Here is a 24,861-nt window from a genome sequence, read left to right as displayed (position 1 = left end):
AGATTTTTTAAGATTAAAAACAACGAAAATCCTAATGTTAGTTAGAAAACAGATATTGTGAATCTCCAGTTTTTTTCTTCCACTCCTACTGGGAAAGGGGCCTGTTTTCACCTTAAAATCTCAGAATAGTTTCTGACAATTAAAAAAATAAATAAAAGAAGACAGCCATTGTCATATATTTGATGAGGATGAAAATCAGTTTAATCTTTATAGCAATCTGTATCAGTTTTTAAAATATTCATGCATTATTTACATAGAACTTTAACCAAAAGCAGTAATTGAAAAAGTATACAGAAAAGTATGTTAAGTTGTATAGTTTTTCATAATAGCGAAAGAAAAAAAAACGCACATAAATGTCTAGCAGTAGAGAACTGTTTGAATAAATATTGGTATTTCCATACAGTGGGATGCTATACATCACCAAAATATTGCTATGGAAATGTATTTTGCCATATTACAGGGAAAAACATGTTAGGAACGTATAAAATACAAGTTTTAAGTGTGTATGTAGGCATAAGGACAAGTCTGGAATTACAGACCTCAAGATATTTATATGGCAATCTAACCAAAGATGGTCATTATCTTTGGTTAGTGAGATCATGGAATTCTTTCATTTGCTACTTTGTGAATTCTGAAAATTGTTTCTCTTTAAAATCAAGGAGAAAAAGCCAACCAGACTATAACTCTTTTTCTCTTCTGAGGAAGAAAAAGTCTCCTTTTGGAAATCTGAACAAGTGAAGCTTATCAACATGAAGATAAGGATACTGACTTTGCTTTTGGATATTTGGAGGTCTTTTATGATTACTTTCTGGTTTTTTGGCCATGTTCAGTGTTGCCAGGATTGTGACTTTGTATAATGATCTTCATGTAACTTTGATAAAGATGAAGGATTTACAATTTCTTAACTTTTTCTCACTCAGAAATCAGAGGACCTCCAATCGCTTATTTTGTTATTTGATCCACTGAGCTATGATTTTTTTCATACATTTTAGCAATTTGAGTTTATTTCTTTTCCTATCATATTTGAGGAGGACCAAAAAGGTCACTTCTACTTATTTTTTTTTAATTTTATTTTATTATGTTATGGTAGTCACCAGTCACTTCTACTTTTAGGGAAAATATCTTAGATATATCACTGTTAATTGTAGTTCTTGTCATCATTTTCTAAAATCAAGAAGGCTTTGGCCCAATATTCATGAATTCTAGATCTCTGGGTTCACTACTTAGTTGTGGGTGTGGGTGTGTGTCTACAATTAAATAGTTATATGAAGGGCTTTAAAAACATATTCAGCAAAGCAATGCATAATAACTATAAAAATTAATTCAGAATTATAAAGTAAAAGAGTGGAAAGCTCCCATCCCCAAATTTGTACGTTGTTAATGAATACCAGAGTCACATGCTAATGTCAGCTATAGCAGTTCCTGTAGGATGTGGTTTGATATATACAGAAAAAAGCCTCTGCCACAGAATCTCTCACCTTTTACTGATGCTTAAAACTCCACTATTCGAGATAATTTGATTACACATCTTTTTTTTTTTTTTTTTTAAGCAATCCTTTCCAATCATTCAAATGCTCCTTGTGCACAGGATTTGCTACTAGGTTTTGACAAAAGGGGAAGTACAGACATAGCACAGGGTCTGAGCCACCACTGTGTGAGGAGTGCAGGGCGAATCCCGAGGCGTGTGAGAGGTTGGAAGAAGAGGTGGAGAGGTTGAAAGGCAGAAAAATACATTGCTCAGGTAGGTAGATGTTGCTCAGGAGCATTAATATGAATAATACTATCTGTGCTTTGTCATCTTGCACCTTTCCTCTGGAAGGGTCATTTTCTCCTTTACTTTTCAAGTAAATACACTGTTACTTTACGTTTATGTAAGTTCAGAAATTAGTTCTTAATTTCCTTTTGAAAATGAAACTTGGCTCTATGTACATAGAAGGGCAGGGAAGAGGAGGAGGAGAGCCATGATATTGCTCAGTTTAAAGAATTATATACAATGGGTCTCATAATGTGAAAGTAAAGTCTGAAAAATTTCCCTAAGTTATGTTTAATGTCAGTGGTTGGTTTTCGCTCTTCCAGATTTATCCTTCCAAATGCTGTCTTAGCAACACATAATCCCTCTGAGAAGGTCTGTTTTCCAAACGCAGCAGGAGCAGTGTGTAAGTTTACATGACCCCAGTTTCACGACAGCGGTAGCAAATCAGATATCTTATCCAAGGAAAAGCATTTTTGGCTTAGAATTCAATCACTTTCATGGTGGGAGTCAACAACTTGTTTCAGCTCTAACACTACTGCAGAACACTGGCCGCAGTGAATCTTTCAGGAAGCATAAACACAATTGGTATTTATAGCATTGTTAACATTTGTTAAATAGTTAGGGGAACGTCTGTAAGTCTGTTTTAAGCAGGTGGGGCAGGAATCTTTGTTGTGACTGCAGTGAGATTTAAGAGTAGGACAATAAGACAACACGATTACTCCGGTTGTAGCAAGAGAGTAAATTAGAAGTATTGAATACAGTAAGTTAAGATTTCATGCAGCCACAATTCAGAGTGTTACAAAAATAATTCTGAAGTATCTCTGGCCAGAAGTGTGTTACACAGATGGCACGTTTGACACAGTGCAGGGCAGGAACTGTACAACGAAAAGCCAAATAAACAGTAAGGATTAGTCAAGTTTTAATTGAAAACCTACATAAAAAAAACCTTGAAATTATGCCAGACTTTCTTGTATATCAAAACCATAATAATAAAAGTCTCCCTTAGTCAATTAAATGAACATCAAAGTTGTCAGTAAAGCGAATCTTTGTATTTTGGTAGTTATTATTGCATATTGCAGTCTTCTTAAATAGGTATAGCTAAATTATGCATGCAGGGATACAAAGCAAGCACAGGGTATTAATACTTTTATGAATCTTTTGCCCTGTCAACCACCCAGGGAATCCAGAGCCACTCTGTCATGCTGATGATTTCTGTCATGAACCCGTTTACTTCAGATACCATCTTCATTCTAAATTGAGAATGTGAAAAGTAGTCTCAAAGCAAGTGACTGAATTTTGTTCTCTAAATTTTAAACTAAATATAAGCTTCTAGAAAGGGTAAGATGAAAAAAATTGCATAGATTTGAAAAATCTATATAAGATTATTTGCAATTATGACAGATTTCTAAATGTTCAGAATAGCAACATTAAAAGAACATTGTTAACAAAGATGAGGAAGTTTACTTAGAATAAATCACTGTTTTGAGTTTTCATTATTGGTGCAAAAAAGCAACAGAAATTCTATTAGTATTTGGGAAATTCTTGAGTCAAGTATAAATTTTTTAAATGTTAAGTACTATTAAACTATGTTCTAATGGTAACTTTGTCGTCTTACCCGTCTCTGTCCCTGCCAGTACCATGTAACTGGAGAGAGTGTGTTTGTGTGTATGTGTGTGTGCATATTGTCTTTCAACTCTAAGTTCCTCGAGGTCAAGGATCATGTCATCTGACTGCTCACTGTACCTCATTTCATTATTGTTACACAGTGGATGTTCCCAAATATTTTTGAGAAAATAGACCACATGATTTTTACCACATGAATGACCAAATGACTGCTTCTTTCCAGGACATAGTTTAAACATATTTGTCTGGTTTTGAGAAATAATTTAATGTTCTGAATACAGTAAATTAACTCTTCTGATTTTTCTTTTCCTTAAGAAATTTGCCCTACATTTTCACTGTTGGCCTCTTTGGCCTCTCAGTATTGGCAACCTCTTTGAAGCAACATTTCACTTATTTTTCTAGGCAGGCTGCTTTATCTACTCATTTCCAGTAGCTAGAGATGGAGGTGTTTTGAATGAGCACATCAATGTTCTAGACAGAGATACTGTTTGAAATTATCCATGAACACAGTGCTGCTGAACATTATTGAGTGACGTTTGTTTCTCTTGGTTGTGTCTGCTCTGACTAGCTGGTTTCTTTCAGATTGGCAGCTGGGATTATGCTGCAGTGGATGGACAGCTATAAGAAGTGGAGATTGTAGTGAGGCTCGGTCAGGCCTCAATTTAATGTGTGTTTGGAATGTATGGGTTCAGTTAAATGTACTAATGGGAAATCTATGCATATTTTTACAATTTAAAATTACCTTAAGTTTTACCTTACTAACTTCCATAATATTATTGAATAAATATATAAGTAAAAATACTCATCTCCTTGCTTAATGTTCCCTCTCTGCTGATTTATTACTGCATTCTTATTTTTTTAATAAGTTTCGCTTTATTTAGCAAGCTACTCTTTCTCTTTGCTCCTTATGTACTTCATACCATCATCATGACATGTATAGGTCTCCAGATAACCAATGCATTGTGAAAAACATATAGTTTACTTACAAAATTTATATATTTTCCTAAATAATTAATAATGATGACAAAATATTACTAAAATGAATGGCTCCTTGAAATCAGGTAGATCTAAGTTAGGAAATAAGCTCAAATAACAAAATTAACTTTGTAGCAAGGTCTCTGTATTTCACAATTTTTGACCAGTTTATCAACTGGAGTTCTTCCTAAAGGATTAAAAAATTCTTCTGGCTACTATGTTGATGGAGAAATTAAACTTCATAAAGCTATATTAAATATTGGCAGATTTTTCTTTAGATTTTCATATTTTTTTAAGATTTTTTTAAAAATGGAAAATCTTTTGTTTTTATTTTTGAAGTATGCATGTTAAGATGTTAAACAGCGTAAGATGCTAAACAGTATATAAGTGAAGAAAGTATTAAAGTATTAATTTTTACTCTGCCAATCTTTTCATCAGATAACAGTTGATAATAGTTTGGTACATACCCTCCAAATTTTAGACATGTATATATTCAAATATATATACTCACATAACACATGTAAGTATATATGTGTGTTTATATTTTTATTTATTTTTATTTTTTACTTAAATGAGACCATACACTAAATTCTTTGGTAATTAGGATTTTTTTCCATCAATGTATTATAGACTAGTTTCCATGTCAGATATGTTCAGACCAACTCATTCGTTTTAATGGCTGTGTAGTATTCCATTATCAGAGTTTAAGTAGTTTTGTCCCCTAAGTTTTACTGCTAGAGAGTGCTTGTATTTAAATCGTTCTACATTCATCTGATTCTTTCCTTATGAAAATTTGTAGAAGTAGAATCAAAAGCTCAGTCTTTAGTTAAAAACAAAAATTTTTATTTTTCTATATGTCTAATTTCTCAAAATTAAAAAAAAGGTTATGTTTCAAGTCCAAGTTTACATAGAGTAACTTCTGTTCAATTTAACTTATTTCTTCACCATATTGTCTCTCTCTATTTTGAACATTTATCTGGTTGAGTTTAAAATATGCTAGGGGATCCTGTGTAGCTCAGTCAGTTAAGCGTTGGACTTTTGATCTTGGCTCGGGTCTCAATCTCATAATCATGAGTATGTGGGTGTGGAGCCTACTAAAAAAATTAATTAATTAATTAAATATGCTAGTATGTCATGACTTTTTTTTTTTTTACTGATGAGCTATTTATCTTTTATATTTATGCCTTACAAAGTTTGAATTCTATATTGTTTTTTATTTCTAGGGCACTTTGAATATTTACATTTCAATCTTAAAAGATTCCTTTTAAATAATTTGAGTTAGGTTCATTATGCTGTTTTTTTAAAGATTTTCTTTTCTTTTTTTTTTTTTGAGAGAGAGAGCATGCGCATGCGCCAGCGGGGGGGGGGGGGGGGAGGGACAAAGGGAGAGAGAGAATCTTAAGCAGGTTCTATACCCAGCACAGAGCCCAACACAGAGGCTTGATCTCAAGACCCTGATATCATGACCTGAGCTGACATCAAGAGTCAGATGTTTAACCAAACTGAGCCACCCAGGCGCCCCACATTATGCTATTTTTTTTTAAAGATTTTATTTATTTATTTTGAGAGAGAGAGAGAAAGAGAGCACAAACAGGTGGGGGAGGGGCATACAGAGAGGAAGAATTAGACTCCCCGCTGAGCAGGGAACCTGATGTGGGGCTTGATTCCAGGACCCTGGGATCATGAACTTACCTGAATGCTTAATTAACTGAGCCACCCAGGCACCCCCACATTATGCTATTTTTGTGCATTAAAATTTTTTTTCTATTATTTCTGTATTTCATTTCTTAGATTAAGAGTCTGATTTCCCAGTGTTTATAAATGATGCTTTGCCTTTTTTTAAAACAAGCTAGAGATGTTATCCAAACAAAACCATATGTATTATATATAATTTTCTCTTTTGGAATCTTCATGTATTTTTTATCAAGTACATTTATTTGTCCTCTTTTGGCCTTAGTAGTTCATATTATCAGGATTTTTGTCCTTTAGGAATTAAGTACAAAGTTCAACAGATTATGATTAAGTAGTCATTTGATTAGTATACTTTTTTAATTTGCTGATACCAAAGCTAGATTTTTAACTGTGGCCCCAAAGAGCACTGAGGCTGGTCAACCAGACTGTCAGTAAACATTGAGTGGGAACCTGTCAAATATCTAGCAAATCATCCTCAACTTAAGTTCCAGTGTGTGAGGGCAAGAGGAAAACTGGCACGAGTAATGATATTAATGTAACACAGTAGAAATCACTGATTATTCTTATGACTCTTTTTTAAATACTGAAAAGTGAATTAATTCTGAAATATAAAATACAAAGTCTTATTTGGATTTTTAAACCTTTCTTGGTAAAGAATTACTCTAGAATCTTAAGACAGCTTTTTAGAACTTGATTTTGGTAATCATAGAAAATCTTAATATATTACTAAATGGAATGTGTTTTCTTAATAAATTATTTTTTTTCAATTTCTCTAACCTGATTTTATAGTGCTTTTAGATGTAAATATATAAGAGCTAAAATGCAATTTCAGAGTTGTGTGCTTAAAAGAAACAGCATTCATATGTGTTTACCTTAATTGCATCCATATGTTTATTTCTCTTCCAAAACCATCTTAAAATAAAATTTTACAACTTTATTGTTGGTTACTAAGTGTTGTGCTGATTTAACTTATTTCCTCTGTTAGATTAAAAAGACTAGTTCTGAGACTAAAATAGTCATTGTTAAGTTGAAGCCAAATACCACATTTCACTAAGCCAAGTCTACTTTTATTTACTTTTATTTCTTTTCTTTATTTCTTTCTTCCTTTCATTCTCTCTAGTGTGTGAATCTATATTCTCTGTATATATGGTCTCTTTCTCTAGATATAGCTATAAAATCATGCAAGTATGCAATAGTTGGCACAGAAAACAGTGGAACATGCAGCTTGTTGAAAATATTTTCATAATATTTCCATTTGGAAATCCATTAATAAATTCTCTAGGTAATATTTGAGATGCTGTTTATAAAATATAAATATGTGGTTTTACTGGAATGTCTCAAAGTATTTGCATAGTCTTTTTTATTACTATGTATTTCAACATCTGGAATGCTGCCTGCTGAACTCAGGTTTTATTATAGAAAGTAGTAACAGGCTATTTACAGAAATAATTGGGAATTGATGAATAAGAATGTTAAATAATAAAGTAAGCTTTTTAGTAGAAATGTTTAATAGAATGTTTTATTCAGTGCGGGCTGCTTTGTAATAGTGTTAGGAGTGTATCATAGCTGCATCCCTGCTGAATTATGTTGACTTGGGATGTCATTCATTCTTTCAGTAAGTATTTATTGAGCACCTACTGTATGTCAAGCCCCAGAAGCACAGAAATATTTGCAGTCTCTGGTCTCAAGGAGACTTACAGCCTAATGAATAAGGAAGAAATTGTAAATAAGTAACAAGTAAGTAGTAGAGGTCTGTGCACATTGCTCTAAAAGCAACAGGGAGGGATAGCAACAGTCTGGATAAGACCAAAAAAAGAGATTTCCCAGAGGACAGAGATGCCCGAGCTGAGTCTTACAGAATGCAGAAACCACGCAGAGAGAAGGAATAGGAAAAAAAAAAAAAAAAAAAGGAAAAGACAATAATACATACAAAGGCAGTATGACACATTACATCTCACATTATATGGTATGAGATGAACGGTGGCAGGGGATGAGACTGGCAACATAGGCAGGGGTTATATTATTATTAACCTTAATTATGACTAGTTGGTAGTATTTATGAAATGCTTACTTAACCTCAACAGCACTGTGTTAATAAGTCTTTTATGTATATAGGTAATAATAGTATCAAACACTGATTGCAAGCTTGTTTTGTGTCAAGAATTGTTCTAAATGTTTTATATTCTCTCATTTAATCTTCATAAAAACCCAATAAAATACCCACTTTATTATCACCATTTTTAGATGAGGAAACTAAGGCACAGAAGGTTAAGTATCTTGCCCAAAGTCACTTAGCTAATATGTAAAAAAGCTAAGATTTTAAATTAACCAGTCTGAGTCTAGTGTCTGCATACCTAACTTCATGAGTGATGCCACCCCATGGAAAGGAATTTGGATGGAAGGATTTTAACTAGCGAAGTTACATAATCAAATTTGCAACATGAGGATTGAACATCTCTTTGCAAGCCCAGGTGTATTTAACTCCTCTGAAAAAAGATGAAGGCTGCTGGCTAATGTTTATAATTTTTGGTCATTATAGGATATTTTTTTTCTCAATATAATTTTACAGTAGAAGTGAAAAAATGAACTGCTTAAAAGCCGGAACAGTCTCTTGTTTTTCATTGAATCTTTTTAGCATTTTCTGAGCCCCCTATAACATAACCAAATATGTTAATAATTATTGAAATTAACTAATGGGTACATGGGGATTCATTATCTTATTCCATATATATTATTCCATAATAAAAATTTAACATAATCAATTTTTATCATCTGGAACCAAAACTATCTAGATGAAGGAAAGTTCTTAAAAACAGTTTAGGCATTTGGTAGAGTTTATTAAGCTACCCTTTTACCAGTCCACTTTCCTGAATCTTACACCTGTATTTCCTGTGATTTCAAACCTCAGTTGTGCCTCTAAATTTTCTATTGCTTTATACGGAAGGCTGAAGGGAAAAGTGAAGAAAGAGTGATAAATAAAATTACTTTAAGGGGCTTTTTCAAATCATGCCTATCCCCCCAGAGTTTCTCACTTGGCTCTTAAGAATCACTGTATGGTGAGACACGGAAGTGTCATATCCCTCAGCTATGTTGGGGTGAAGAAATGAGAATTACTGTCTTCATTGACATCTTTCAGACCTTCCCTGAAAGACTGGTCTTAGGAATAGCAGCTATCAGCCTGCACTTAACTTCCCATTCTCCCCCTTCCCCACATTTTCCCCTTGTGAAGAACTGTGCTTATTCTCTCAAGCTTGGTTTTGTCCCCAGTACAAACCAAGATGAGGCATAAAGGGTCTGGGTGAGCTTGCTATGTATAATAGGCACTCAGTACACTTTTTTGTTGTAAGAATACTATGTGCAAGGGACTGTTCTACATGCTGCACACTACTAAAATATATGATATTCTCACCCTTTGTAGTACAGTTGCAGAGACAGACTAGTAATTATTAAAAGTTACAAAAAAAACATTACAAGGAAGCTTAAATCAAGTGTGTAATCAGCAATATGAGCAGGCTATAAGATTTAGGAAATAGTACACCAAAAAGGTGGAACTCAAGCAGGGTTTTCTAGAGAGGGGTAGGACTCAGGAAATTGAAGATGAGGGTGATCATTCTAGAAGGTGCAGTCACATGAGAGCAAATGTAAGGCAGAAAAAGCTGATTATATTTGTGTAAGAAATGACTGAAAAAGCACACTGTATGAGGGAATTGGATGAGGGAATAAAAGTTAGAGATGTGGGAAGACCTTTATTGCCTGACATTAGGCCTTTACCTTTTAATTACTGGAGATTAATTGAAATCATTTGATTAAGAGAACATTGCAAAAGGAGTTTGGGAAAACAATTCTGCAGGATACACTGAAGGAAGAAATTAAAGAAGAAATTAAACTAAAGAGACTATTGCAGGGGCGCCTGGGTGGCTCAGTTGTTAAGCATCTGCCTTCAGCTCAGGTCATGATTCCAGGTCCTGGGATCGAGCCCCACATCATGCTCCCCGCTCCACGGAAAGCCTGCTTCTCCCCCTCCCACTCTCCCTGCTTGTGTTCCCTCTCTCGCTGTGTCTCTCTCTGTCAAATAAAATCTTTTAAAAAAAAGAGAGAGACTATTGCAGTCCTCAGTACCTGAAATTATAAGGGACCTGGATTCAGAAAGGAGTGAGGGATATGAGAAACTTTATGAAAAAAAGTGATTGGGTCCAGTGACAGATTATATGTGAAAGGAGGAGGTAAAATTTGAAAATATCAGTAAGAATTTGAGCATAAAAGAAAAATCAAAATAGGAGTCTAACCTTGACTAAAGAATGCTAGAATAAAATCAGTTTTCCCAGATTTTAGATGTGTTAAGTGTGCTGAGACATACCATACACACAGTATACATAGATGGCCAGTAGGCAACAGTGTAAATGGACACTTCATAGAAATCAGTAATCCTCTGGTTTTAGATTTGAAAATCTTTCCCATAGAAGAAAGATTTGAAATCATGACAGCAGAAAAATATTCTAGGGCAGAAAGTGTAGATGGAGAAATTCAGAGTGTTAGAACTTGCAGTGATGAGTTCATTTATGGATGAGAAAGAATAGAAGTCAGCAAGTGACAGAGAATTAAGAAGGTTAGAGAATTAAGAAGGTTAGAGAACTAAGCTAGGGTAAAGCCATGAAAGCCACAGAAGAGAGGATGTGAAGAAACTAGGGTGTGATCAACAGTGTAGACTGCTTCCAAGATCAGGGTGCCTGAAAAATGGTAGGTGAGTTGTAGAAACAATGAAAAGAATCTAGAACTGCAGTTGATGATATAAAGTGTGACTACAAGAATTTGAGACTATAAATATTACCTGACAATCTTACTCCATAATTTTCACATTTGAAAAAGTCCTTTCTATTGTATTTTTATCACCAACAATTCAAAGGCTAGTCAAGAATTAAAGTAGTTGTGCCTAAGAATTCTGTAGTGTTTTTAGATGTTGGGAGGACTTGGAAAGAAAATTATTATTTAACCTGTGTGGGATAATACAGCTTTTATTCTGTCATTGAGAGAGAATAATCAGACCATTATATTATATGACTTGAAAAAGCCTTTTCCTGAAAGAGGTCACTAATGTGCAAATTCTAAAATTTTAAGACTTTTTAGAAAAAAGTGTTAAAAAGAGACATTGGTGGGGCCCCTGGGTGACTCAGTCAGTTAAGCGTCCAACTCTTGATTTCTGTTCAGGTTGTGAGATTGAGCCCCACCTGGGGCTCTGCGCTGGGCGTGGAATCTGCTTAAGATTCTCTCTTGCCCTCTCCCTCTGCCCCTGCTCATGCACTCTCTCTCTCTCTAAAAGAAAAAAAAAAAAAAAAAAAAGAGGGGCACCTGGGTGCCTCAGTCAGTTGAGTGTCGGACTCTTGGTTTTGGCTCAGGTTATGATCTCAGGTTCCTGGAATTGAGCCCCACATCAGGCTCCATGCTCAGCAGGGAGTCTGCTTCTCTCCCTCTCCCCCCCCCACAACAGCTCGTGCTCTCTCTCTCTCTCTCAAATAAATAAATAAATCTTTAAGAAAACAAAGAGAGAACATTGGTATTTTTGAAAGTTGTCTTACCCCATCATATTTTCACTTCAAAACAATGTAAAGTGTGAAGCAGGATATGTAGTATTAAGACCAGTTACATTAAATTATATCTGTAATTAAGATTTATATGCAATAATGTCATTATTCTTAGTTTCTCTGTAGTAGTTAATGTTACTGACCATTCTGTGTTTGGAACTCTCACCTTACACAGCTTCCATATCACTATCCTGCTCCCTGACTCCTAACCTCTCCTTCCTCTGCTTTCTTCATTAGTTCCTTATATGAAATAAGAGTATTTCCCAAGGTTCAGCTCTAGGTCCTTTTTTGCGTGGGTCTCATGTATTTTCTTCCTGGAGCTTAACCAGTGAGTTTCAGACTGTGTGCCAGAGCCCTAAGATTTCTCAGAATTGTCTCAGGAGCTGCCAAGGAAGTTTATTAAGCATGGCTTTGTCCACCTTTAAAGTAGATAGCCCTATACCTATGTTTTTGATATATTGGTGTTTTATGTTATATTTCACTTGAAAAAGGAAGTAATTTCTGTTGCTTAAAAATACACACATATGCACAGGGAAAGAGAAGGATCTAAAACCATTGACTTAACATTTCTCTTAACATTACACCTAAATCAATACTGATCTTTGATGTCAGAGCCAATCTTGGGCTTTCTTTTGCTCATGGGATATCTCAACATGGGTAGATGGCTATCACTATTACTTCGGATTCCACATGTCACATAAAATATATTTTCTTATGGCAAACTAGTTCTCCAACAGAAACTTAAATTTCTATTCATTCCTGGGGCGCCTGGGTGGCTCAGACGGTTGGGCGTCTGCCTTCGGCTCAGGTCATGATTCCAGGGTCCTGGGATCGAGCCCCACATCAGGCTCCCTGCTGAGCGGGGAGCTTGCTTTTCCCTCTCCCTCTGCCTGCTGCTTCCCCTGCTTCTACACTCAATCTCTGTCAAAAATAAATAAAATCTTTAAAAAAAATCCCATTCATTCCTTTACTGCTCTCTAAAATATGCAAATTCAAAAGAAAAAGAATTAGTCTGTCTTTTCTTCATTGCTCAAAGTCATCGTTCTCCAAGACCTGTTGATTTTTCCTTAGTCCATAAATATTTATCCCTTTCTTTCAAATACCACAGCTTCCATAGGGTTGGGATATATAATCCCTTTTCTTTTGGACTGGTCTCTGAACCTCTGAAGAGAAATTTTTGTTTCTGGGTGCTTAGCCCTGCAGTATATTTTGAAATCTAGAGCCAGATTTCAGTTTCCTAAAACAATGTGGTCATCATTATCATTATTCACTCCTGAAACATTTCTTCCTTTCCTTCCCTATTTTAGCTGTGTTAGATGGGGATCACGCTGAGTCCCAAACCTAATAATAATGCAGCATTCTGTTTAGTGCCTTGTATGTGCTAAGTACTATACTAAGTACTTTGTAGGTATTATTTAATTTTCCAGATAATTCTGTGAACTAGGCATTATTAGTATCTAGTATGAGGAACAGAGGTTAAGCTAATTGCCCAAAATCACACAGCAGAAAAATGGCAAAGTCAGTGCCACAGGCCACGTGTGCAAGTTATCTCCCCCCACCCCACATTTAAATAGGGGAAAGACATGTGGGCTGTTGGGCAGGGACCACCAAAAGCAGCAGTCAGGGGTAAAGGTGCTGGCTTTGCCAACTGGTCTTAAAAGAAATTTAAGATTCACATTCATAAACTCAGTCCATAAATCCATATATCATGAAATAGCAGTGCTCCCACCTTCTTTGTGACTACCTCTAGGCTTCAAGTTCTCCCATTGTGTGATATTTTTTCTTCTTCAAAATTGTCCTGATGTTGATCATAAATTGATTTAACCCCATCAGAAAAAAATCTTAAAAGTTCTGAAATGATCATAGGCTCCATTCCTTGCTTCCTCTTGGCTCCTTTTCTTGTTTCTAGAGTCTAGGGCCAACCTTACCTCCTGCTATATAAAACCAAACTTACCTAACCATGCTACTCTACTAATTGTGTCTGAACATGCCTTGTGATGAGGATGATGATGATGATAACTTACTAATTCGTTCATTTGATTGTAGACTCATGCTTTTTTTTGTGCTCAGTCTTATCCCCAGGCCTCGCCACAGAACCTAACAGATAAGAAGAAAGGATAGCTTCAGAGTATGAGCTCTAGAATCATGCTGTGTAGGTGCAAATTTTGAGCCTGTCATTTGATTACTATGTGACCTTGGGCAAGATACTTAAGTTCTTTGTGCATTATTTTCTTCATAGATACAGATGGATATAATAAAGGGCTCACATCATAGTCTGGTTTTTGTAAAGATTTATTTATTTGAGAGAGAGTGCGTGTGCGCGTGTGCGAGCAGGGGGAGGGGCAGAGGGAGAGCAAGAGAAGCAGACTCCCCACTGAGCTCGGAGCCCCACACAGGGCTAGATCTCACAACCCTGAGATCACCAACAAAGCCGAAATCAAGAGTAGATGCTTAATTGACTGAGCCACCCAGGCGCCTGGACTCAAATCAAATAGTTTAAAGATTAACTGATACAAGATAGTAAAGCACTTCAAAAAGTTCTTGGTAAATAGTAAGTACTAAATAAATATTTGTTGTTATTATCAGCCCTTAATGAATATTTGCTGACTGCATATTGAATGTCTAATCTACTAAGCACTTTGGTGTTTTTTACATAAATATCATGTAATTCTGAATATAGCATGACGAGCTGGATACTACTATTATCCGCATTTTACAGGAGAGAAAATTGAAACTTAGAGGTGGTTATTAAATAACTTACCTAGATCATAATAGAGCTTGTAAGTGGTATGCATTCAGGATTTGAACATGGTCTGTTTGACTTCAAAACCCATGCTGCTGCCATCATACCACTCAGCTTTCACAGAGGGGTTTTCCAGTCTTTTCTGCCTAAGCAAATCATAGAGTACTCCTTAAACTTATTGGCCTGACTACGTCAAACTGCTGTTTAACCTTCTGAGTACATTTGTCCTGCTTCCCATACTGAGAATACATTCAAGGGCAGAAACATTAAGACCTAATACTGCTGTATACATAGTTGACGATTATTGAATGCATAAATGAATGAGTTGCTATCATTGTTTCTTACAAGGTTCATTGTAAAGGACTACTAGTGGTATCCTCAACAAATAAAAAAAAGGAAATTAATACTAGAAAATGATTACATTTCCTTGTTTGTGATACATTAATTGCCTACAGTCCTGCAGAGCATATAAAAATTAAGGATCTGTGTTCTTAGGGATTAAAAAAAATAACATGATGAACATATATATTCGCTTATGAATTTGAGAGGTTTTCCTCATTCATTTAACCTGGAAGTTAGAATCCTGACTATTGTGGGGGTTCAAATAGTCTTTCTATATCTGTGCTTCCTTCTCTCTCCTCACACCTACTATATTGTTTATTCATTCATCCAATTTAGGGATCTGACAGTAAAGAAGATAGATCAGGTCCTTGCTCTCATAGATCTTGTATTTTAGTGGAAGAGAAAGGCATAAACAAGTAAACAAATAAAATAATTACAGACAGTGATAGCATCTGGCATTTAGTAGTTTCCCATGATGAAGGAGTTATTGGTGATTGGGAAGTGAGCATCTGTGCTAGTGTACAGGAAGATCCATGGTAAGGGAGTGCCTTGCGGAGGGTGCGTGCACACATCTTTCAGAAAGGGCATGCACATGTTTCTTATGTTCAGTTAGTCCCTGGTTTAACTGTCTCATGCTTGGATGCAACATATGGCTTTTACTTCGTTGTTTAGCCACCTGTTCAAAGAGACTGTCAACAGTAATGCTCTTCCTATGGCAAAAATAATAGCACCAAACCATTTTCACAGGTGCTATGTTTCTTTTTTCCTCCTTTCTACTTCCCAGGATGAAATGGGGCCTATAATCAAAGCAGCAGTAGGTTTTCTCTATACCTGTAAAAGATTAGCTTTAGTCATCAGGGATGATGCAAGCAGGGAAAAAAAAGTGCAAGAAAGAGATGAAGCCAAAAAGGACAATTTCTGATTGTAATAGCTGGTTTCTGTTTCATATCACTGAGCAAGATGAGAAGGTTTTGCAGGGTTTTATAGGAAAGCTTACACAGTACTAAAGGATGACCTCACCCTCAATGCCCTTGCCAGGTGCTTAGACCCACTGTGAAAACATAAAGTTGATTTTCAACGTGAAACAAGCCAGAAGTATGGAATGACATTTTCAGGTGACAGTTGTGGGTTCTACTGCCTATAATTAGCACCTCTTAACCCTCAAACTTGCCCATGCCTTTTTCAGGCTGTTGAAGCTCAAATTCGAAGTTTTGGACAGACACCTTCTCAACTACTCATAGAGCCCCATCCTCCCCGAGGCTCTGCTATGCAAATGGTAAGTGCTGCTTACACTCTTGTCGTTTCTTGCCTCTCTCTGAGACCATGCTCAACATTCATAACCGTGTTTTGTTGTACTTGAGATTCTCTACCACATCTGAGTTTGTTCTTTTTATGCGATGTTTGTCAACCTGCTAACAACCGCCAAATATTATTACATGCTGTTCTGGAGTCTTTGGAAAGGTAAACATAGCTCCAGTGCTCTAGGATCTCATCAGCTCATGTTTTGTGTTGCAGAATTAAAAGGTTTATAATTGTCACATATTCTCACTGCAGGATAATGGCTCCAGACATAGGATGGATGAGTTTTCTAATTCGATTCTATGAGTTTCTAGATTAGTTTTGCTATTGTGTTTGTTCTTTACATCCCAATACGATTTTCAGTTTGGGAATTTTAAAACTAATCCTAATGTGTAGGATATTGTTACTGAGGATAAGGGACCACAGTGAGAAGAAAAGATGGTTTGGTCTACCATACCACCCAAAGCTTACTACAGTGATTTATATTGCTCGTGATTTTGAGGGTTAGACGGGCATTTCTTCTGCTCTTCTCACCTTGGCTCCCTCACGCACTGCTGCGGGGTGGGCTGAGGTGGCCAGACCTCTATCCATGTGGTCTTTCATCATCAAGGAAGTTAGCTCAAGCTACTTTCACAGTAGGAACAGTGTTCCAAGAGAACACTTCTGCAAGACTTTTTGAAGCTTGCTCTTGAACTCACATAACATCATTTACACCATATTTTATTGGTCAAAGCAAGTCAGAGGCCAGCCCAGAATCAGGAGTTGGAGATGGTAGAATTTTGACCAATAAGGCAAGGAGACAGGAGCAAAGAGAGCAAGATATATAGATGTGGCCCCTTCACCTCTAGCTCTTTGTTTCTTTTTTTCTTTCTTTTTCCATCTCGCCATCATCTTTGTGTCTTTTTCCCTTTCACCCTCTTTGTCATCTTCTTTCTCCTTCCAGACCTTTTTTCTCTTCTTGTTCTAGTTATATGAGTTGGCCATCACAATAAACTACAAGCATTTTTTAAATTATTTGCATCACGTTTTCCCCTAAGCATTTTTAAACAGGTAAGATCAGATTTAAATGAGCATAAAGGGTAACTTTACTGAGCAGAGATTACATAAAAAGCAAACATTTAACAAGAACACTGTAAGATAATGCCATAAAAAATAGTAAGAATGATTTCTGTTTGTGGTTTGGAAATAATTTTAGTAAGAGCTTGTCAGTGAGACTCAGGCTATTATGATGGAGGCTCATGGACACTCACCTCCACTGCTCCACTGACTTTTACCTGGTCAGCCTTGGTCACTGGGGCAAGGAGGGAGCTCCTACTGCCAAGCCTTTCTCCATGGCAAAAGAATCCATTGAGGCAGTTCAGCTTTCTAGGATAGGAAGGCACATGCTCATATGAGGATGGGATACAGTCTTTTCCATTATCTTTATCCTCTGAATTGAATCCCTGAACTCCTTTCCAGACTTGTGCAAATTGTGTTTTCCTGTTACACATACGTGGGTGGGAAAGAAAGGTGTGTTGGAGAGAAACCAGAGTTGTCAACAAGTGTACACTTAATCTGGGACAACTGAATGAAATTTGGTTAGCAGTTTCCCCCTTCTACCTTAGATGCAGCTCCCTGAGGCACCCAGGATTAGAGGAATGTTTGCTTCTCTTATCCCTGCTTTACCCGTTGTCCTCCCCATCTACAGCTGTTGCCGTCCCTGTAGACTAGCCCAGTGTGCTGCGCTGTGCTTTCTCTTATGTCTCTTATGTCTCCCTATTCCATACTTATCAGCCAAGGATATGGTGAAACTCCCAAGAGTTTCCCACTGCTTGCCTGCATTGGGAGCACTAGTCAAAATGGAGTATGTAGAAACAGGCTGGAGGGAGAGCTTGTAAAAATGCGGTGGACAGTTCTGGATATGATGTCTACGGCTCTCCGTGGAAGTGGCTTGTCCTTGCCATGTGGCTGAGAGTTGGCCCACTAGAGTCACTATGTAAACAAGACATTCTTCCGACACATTAGAGATTTTTCTGTATTTTTTTTAAGGGCATAAACATTGGAATTATTCAGTTTCAGTCTAATCGTATTTACAATACGAGCTGTTAAGCTCAAAAATAAGTATCAACTTCCTTTCAGTGACACTTTATGATGTATGTTATACTCTTTCTCAGAGTTTATAGATTGACTTTAGTAAATATTATTTTTTTAAACTACATAATTGAAAAATAAGGCTTGGTATTCTGAAACGATGTTCATTTCCTTTTCCCAGGACTTCTTCAAAACTAGCTTGTTAGGGTATTGTGTTTGTTGTCGCTCATTGTTTCTCATTTTTGCCCAATTCCACAGAATTTCTTAAAAACTGTATAAAAGGTTCTTTGTGTAACAAAAATTACTAATTGATATAGAGGTTTTAAAAATCAAAGGCCCAATGTTTATTGTTTTTACTACCATTTAGATGAGTCCCCCCCATCAACCTTCAGTGCACCCCCCCCCCCCCGCACGAATATAACAGAAATTAAAGCCACCTCGTGCTGCGTTAAGTGCGTGAGCCATAATATACACCAGGTGTAGTAATTAGCAGGCCCACGAAGGCTGCCTATTTGTCTGGCCTCACTGCTGTTGCTGTATCCCCCTGTGTTTTCACACCATCAGATAGTTGGATTTAATTGAGGCCACATCAGATGAGGCATTACTGACACCTTTAATTGAATGAGCATCCAGGGAGGATTAACTCATAATATTGATTGGCTTTTAGCCACTTGCTCAGAAGGGTGTCTGGGTAGCTTATTAGTTGCCTTTATTTACACCTTTATGCAAAGAGTGCAAATAGGAATTCTTAGTGCAATATGTTTTTCTAAGTACTCTTAATAACTTTTTTAAAAGGACTGATAATAAAAATGCAAATGTATTTAATTTTTTATTAGCAGTTCTGAATAAATACGTGTTAAATATATGTGCCTACACATTTACATATACCTGGTGTTTTGAAATACGGCAGTAGGAAAGCAGCCAGAAGCACTTCATCAAAGTGTTTCAATTGTGAATGATACTAATCAGCTATTAGAAAACAGACATGGTAGAAGAGGATTGCTGGAAATGCACAGTGCAATTACTGTGTGATAGCATACTACCACAACATATAAATAAAGCCGGTAAATCACAGTGGTGTTTTATATGTCTTGGATTATGACATATGAGTTGTAGGAATGTTCTAAATCCTTAGTAGTCTTCAAGATTTATTTTGTTGCTAGTTATTAGAACAGACAGTGTTTTTTGTTTAACATGTTCAATTACTTGCTGCTTTTCAAAGGAGAAATCAGAAGTCTTGGGCTTTAGTTTAGTTTGTTTTTTTTTTTTACCCAGAGAGGAGGGGCATCTAGGTATTTCTTTTTATGCTCAGGCATAGCAGAAAAGAGCAGGATTTGCATTATAATAGGGCAGTGTTTATGACTTGGTACACTATATAAATATATTGTTTTTACAAGTACATTTAATTATGCATTGCTTTGAAACACCTTTATAATTAAGTTTGTATATTACGTTCGTAAGTTATTTCTCGATTGTAATAATACATGCTGTATAACTATTATTTATAAATATGTTTGTTTTAAATATCTCTTTATTTAGTTGTCAAAATCTTTGTGCTAGCTCAACACAACTTTGATGATCTTTGGAAGTTACTTGCCTTGCTTTTGTACCTATTGCCTATCCTCATTCTTTTTTTTTTTTTTTTTGTACTTGACACATACTAGCAATTGGAATGGTTTAAGGCAATCCCCAATACTTTGCCTATTTAGAATCTAAATCAAATCATTTCTTTAGTCCTTCATGGGAGTGGGGTGGGGAAAAGAGCTAATAAAATCTATGGATTTTTAAAATGTTTCTGTTAATGTTATTCTACTTCAGTCACCAAAACATTCAGCTAATGACATACGTGAAAAACAAGCCAATCCTAATTGCTGTTTTCTATAAACCTTTCTGCTCACCACACTCTCAGTTGCAACTTGTGTTAACATAGTCTTTCCTCTTCTTTTCCTTCACCCTCTCTCTTTCTTGTCTTTCTTTGTCTTTTCCTTCTTGTATATTTGGGTCTTGTCATGCCCACTCAACAGTATCTCCTCCTGCAGAGTCCATTGATGTTCACAGACCAAGCCCAGCAGGATGTTATCATGGTCCTAAAGTTTCCCTCCAACTCCCCTGTCACTCACGTGGCAGCTAACACGCAGCCTGGCCTGGCGACTCCTGCAGTAATCACAGTCACTGCTAACAGGTTATTCGCGGTGAACAAGTGGCACAGCCTTCCTGGTAAGTAAAGAAATAACATTATGATGCATAGTACCTGCTGAATACTGAGGAAAAATATCTACTTCAATATATTGTATCTCAACATTGAAACTTTTCAATTTTCAAGCATTAGTCTGAATCAAATATTTAATAGTTTGAAAGGCTTAAAGAAGTTCCCTCTGAGGCATAGAATACAAATGTTAAAAGATAAACTGTTCTTTGGCATCTGGTGGTTTGTCTTTATTTCTTGTAGATAAATATTATTTCTCTATTTTAATATAATATTCTATATTGTGTCCATAAATAGTATATATTTATCAGATGGTCTCATTTTTTCCACTTATTCATGTACTCAACACTTTTGATTGTCTACTTAATGTGCCTTTTTGTGCATGACGTCATAGTATTTGTCATGGATGACAGAAAAAAAGAACACTTAAATTACAGAGCCAGAATATTACAAACCCATAAGTACATTCTGTTTTCCCATTAAGTGTTGAATAGTTAGGGTAACTAAGGCACGATACTGAAATAACCATTAGAATCATAAACCAAAGTTTGAGGAGACCAGAGAGTTCATCTAATCCAGCCCTACGTTTTACCAGGGAAGATACTGAGCCCCAGGGAGCTTGCCTTTTTCAGGATCACATATGGGCCAGTCAGTGGCAGAGCCAGGTTTGAACCCAAGTTTTCTGACTCACATTTTATGATCACCCCTCTATGATTTATTGCCTCTCATTAGAACGGAATGTTGGGATCTGGATGTAGCACTGTTCTTTTTGGCCACTAGTTAGAAATTCTGTTTTTAAGAAGGAAAACCTTTTAAAGTCCTGAGGATTATAGGCTTTTTTCCAAGCCATTGTTTTAGGTAGGAAATTTTAAGAGATAGATTTTAATAGTCTGATAACTTGTCATTAAATCTGTAAAGTGTACATAAAGTACTGCTCATTATAATACCTGAACTGGTTGCAAAAAATATACATTCTTGAACAGGGCCTCATGCCAATTTAAATGCAAAAGCTCTTAGAATGGAACAGAATTGAATTAACATTCAAGCAAAAACTTGGTGCACTGACTTTGCTCAGTAAGGTAGCCATCATGAAGAATCCGTGGTTGGTATCAGAATTTATTAAATATGGCCATTTTCCTGGCTATTAGAAAGGAAATGAATGCTAGTATTTGATTAGAGAACAGATTTCAGAAAAAGTAGAGAAGGTAGAAATCGAGGCAGGTATATCCTATCTCTATTATTAGGTCCTTGTATTCCTTTTTCTTCAAGTGAACTTACCTTGCAGTGGTAAATGTGCATGCGGATGACATATTTTGGGAATAAAGATTATCATTTAACAAATGTGACTTTTGGATTCTCTAATACCACTCGTTAGAGGAAAAACATGCTGGTGGTGTATGCTATCTAATCCACTAGAGGATTTACCTAGTCGGTGTGCATTTACTCCTAGAGCTCTGCGAAAGCACCAGTGTGTGCAGCATCAGGGCCAGCACAGTGATGCCTGTCCTCAGGGGCTGTTCGGGGCAGCTCTGAGAACTTCTTCAGTTTAAACCGAATGACAACGTGTATAAGGGGAAACAAACCTTTTCAGTTGCTGGAAAGCCCTGGCTACTCTCTGCCACTGTCTTTCGTTGAGCGTAGCAAAGAGCAAGCTCAGCAGCAACCGAGCGGGCTCCCCCCAAGGGCTACTCACTAGGTCTCCAGCTGATACTCCAGAAGTACTGATGACAGCTCCTGGCGCTCGAATCGTGAGCAAGCCCATTTCCCTGACTGGAAAGCCTGCTTGCCTCAGTGCTTGGTCGTCAGGTGTTCTTTTCCCTACTTCCAGTTTTTCTATAGATATGTAAAGTGCTTTAGGAGCAGCATCCCTCCGCTGAAGTACCACCTAAGGTACACCCAGCTGTTCCCAGCCCAAGCTCTCCATTCTGTGAGATAAAAGCGTGGAGGACTGCATATGTTTTGCCAGTTCTTTGCCTCTTATTCTCCCCAGTGAGCCTTCTTTGTGTCTGTACTACTGAGGATGAAACCTCCACGCGAATGTCTAAGATTTGTCATTGCTGATCTGTCAGTGGGGAATGTCGAGGCTGCTTTTAGGCAAGTAGGCTTGAGTGATAGAATACCGACAGGTCCCCCAAGGCGCCCGACCTCAAAATACCCATAGGCCCTAACTAACCAGTGGGCTACTTACAATGAGGCACAGTTCCCAAAGAAGGGAAGATTCCCCACATCGCATACCTCCTCACCTTCTCCCTTTAAAAGCAGCGCCCAGCCACTACCTCCTGGCAGACTGTCTCTCCTCTGCTGCCCTGCCCACCACTCCCCTGCAGTATATTCAGTAAACTTCTCCTTTGTTCTGCCTCAGGTGAATTCTTTCACCTCCCATGCCTTTGGCTTTCACCCCACATTTGGGGGCCCCCACAATAGAGAGACACCCATTTAGACACATGTCCCTTGTGTTTTGTTCCTGCCCTCTGGCTTTACAGTATGACACAGCAGCTCCTCACCAGATAAATACATATGGGAATACACAAGTACTTATCCTTCTACAATGTGATCTCCAATTCTGAGCTTATACCTACACCTAAAAATATTAAGCGTCCATTTTATTAAATCTGTGTCCCATTTCAAGTATGTTTATATAAATCTGATCTTTCATCCTATCTTGTTCTACCTTTCCCTTGCCTTGATATGCCTTGATTTAAAACAAATGTCAGGAAAAAAATGTCAGAAATCCCTAACAGTTTTTCTGCAATGAATATTAAATTCATGTTCTACTACTTTTTTTAAAATTTAGATTCTGGTCCTTTTCTGAGAAACTGTGATTTCCATAGTTTGTTCATTAGACAGCTAGCTCCTGTCATTTCTTTCAGCAGTGTCTGAGTCCTGATTTAAAAAAAAAAAAAAAAAAGTCATCTTTATTTTTCCTTCTCCTTCACAGAACCTTACAGGACCTGCGAACAAAATAAAAGAATAGCAGCTAACGTTTATAGAGCATTCTCTAGGTTCTAGATACTGTTTTAATCATTTTACATGTATTAACTCACTGAATCCCCTCAACAGTCTTAGGATGTAGGTTCTATATTTAGGTTGAACCATATGAAATCGCCTCTTTATAGGTCAAGATGTCAGGGGTTGTTAATTTCATATTGTTCAGTCTAACCCATTTTCCTGATCAGGGAACTGAACCACAGAGGCTACATAACTTGCCCAAGGTCACAAGGGGTTCAGTGGCAGCACTGGAATTTGAGGCACGACCAAAGATAGTACCCTCCTAAGTTTCACCGACACTGTGTCTTTCGTGTCTCTATGACCCCAGATTCTAAGAGAAGTAGAGAATAATTATCAAGGTATTGATGTTAATCAGCACTGGTATTACTGGAAGTAAGTGGCACTGTGGGGTAAATCAGAGGCTATGGTGCATTCTCCCTGAACATTCCCTGTACATGTCTTGTGATTTCTTTGCTGGCAGAGCCAGTGATCAGCAGACAGTGCCTTCGGTAAAAAAGACTGAGTTATACAGCTTCCTTTCTTCAGCTACTTTAATTTCTTATACGTACTCAACTATAATTTTTAGTGCTAATATTGTACTTACTCAGGTGTTTTATCAGTATTAATGATCTTTGAAACCACCTTGAAAAGTCGGTATTTGCTAACAGGGGAAATGATGACATAATAAGTTTTAGAAATAATCTAATGAAGTCATTGGAACGTACCCCATTTTTCTTTGCAGCCCCTCAAGGACAGTCAGAAAAATTCCCTAAAATATGACGGTATTAAGCAGAGTTCTGATACCAACTAAGCAGTAGTTTAAATGCTGATGAGTCTATAAAAGGCAGATACTGACCAGAGTGATGGCTGAGTCATTCGGGGAAAATAATTTGGAAAAGGGCCCAGAATTTAACTCCCAGAATTACAAAGCTGAAAAGCTCATCTGCTCCAAAGCCTTCATTTTCGGGTTTATGCTTGCCTAAGTCTGCGTAAGTAGCCGGCAGTGGTTCCTGCTCCCTAGTGCTCTTCCTCTTTAAATCCTTCTACCTTTCACAGGGAAACAGCCCTCAAGAATCTCCTTTCAATAACAAAATAAGTGTGCAAGAATCTTTAGAACCATTTTGAGACTTGAACAAACTATTCTTAGTATGGATTGATTTTTGTTTCTCATTTGCTTCTCAGAGTATTTTTAAATTGAAACCATGGAAATATTAAATATTAATAAAACTTTTCTTAAAAACCTCAATCCAATCTTGAGGAAAATATTTCAGCCAAATGCATTTAACTAAAACATTTATCTGCGGATAGCTTTCTTTATTTTTATTCAAACTTTCAATTGATTGGTTTTAAGTGATGGATGAAACATTAAATGTTCCCTGACTTAGAGCTTTCCCTTTCGCCATCATAAATTGACGTTTTTGTGGATCCTTTGTGCTGTAGCCCTCAAAACTGCCTTTTTAAGAAGTAACAAAAAAACAGTATTTGCTCCAGTCAGCAGATGGTTGTCACATTTTGTTTTCAGCGCGCTTTACCACTTAATTTTGTTTTGTTGCAGCATCAGAGGTTGCCAGTCAAGCATCTGCTATAGCTT

General features: G+C 36.8%; 1 protein-coding gene across 6 annotated transcripts in view; it reads left to right on the top strand.

Annotated features, from left to right (window-relative positions):
- The window catches only part of LRBA (LPS responsive beige-like anchor protein), a 758,742-nt gene that overhangs the window by 690,618 nt on the left and 43,263 nt on the right, over nt 1–24,861 (top strand). For 5 of the 6 annotated variants that reach the window (XM_032412965.1, XM_032412964.1, XM_032412967.1 and 2 more), the window contains 2 exons: nt 15,894–15,983; nt 20,101–20,293. In XM_032412965.1, the coding sequence (XP_032268856.1) occupies nt 15,894–15,983; nt 20,101–20,293 (283 nt within the window). The remainder of the gene's footprint in view (nt 1–15,893; nt 15,984–20,100; nt 20,294–24,861) is intronic. The other variant, XM_032412966.1, reaches the window with a different exon arrangement.

Source organism: Phoca vitulina, unplaced genomic scaffold (assembly GCF_004348235.1).
Source record: "Phoca vitulina isolate PV1807 unplaced genomic scaffold, GSC_HSeal_1.0 scaffold14, whole genome shotgun sequence".
Lineage (NCBI taxonomy): Eukaryota > Metazoa > Chordata > Mammalia > Carnivora > Phocidae > Phoca > Phoca vitulina.
The sequence above is the reverse complement of the archived record's forward strand: the minus strand, read 5'-3'. Positions and strand labels throughout refer to the sequence as shown.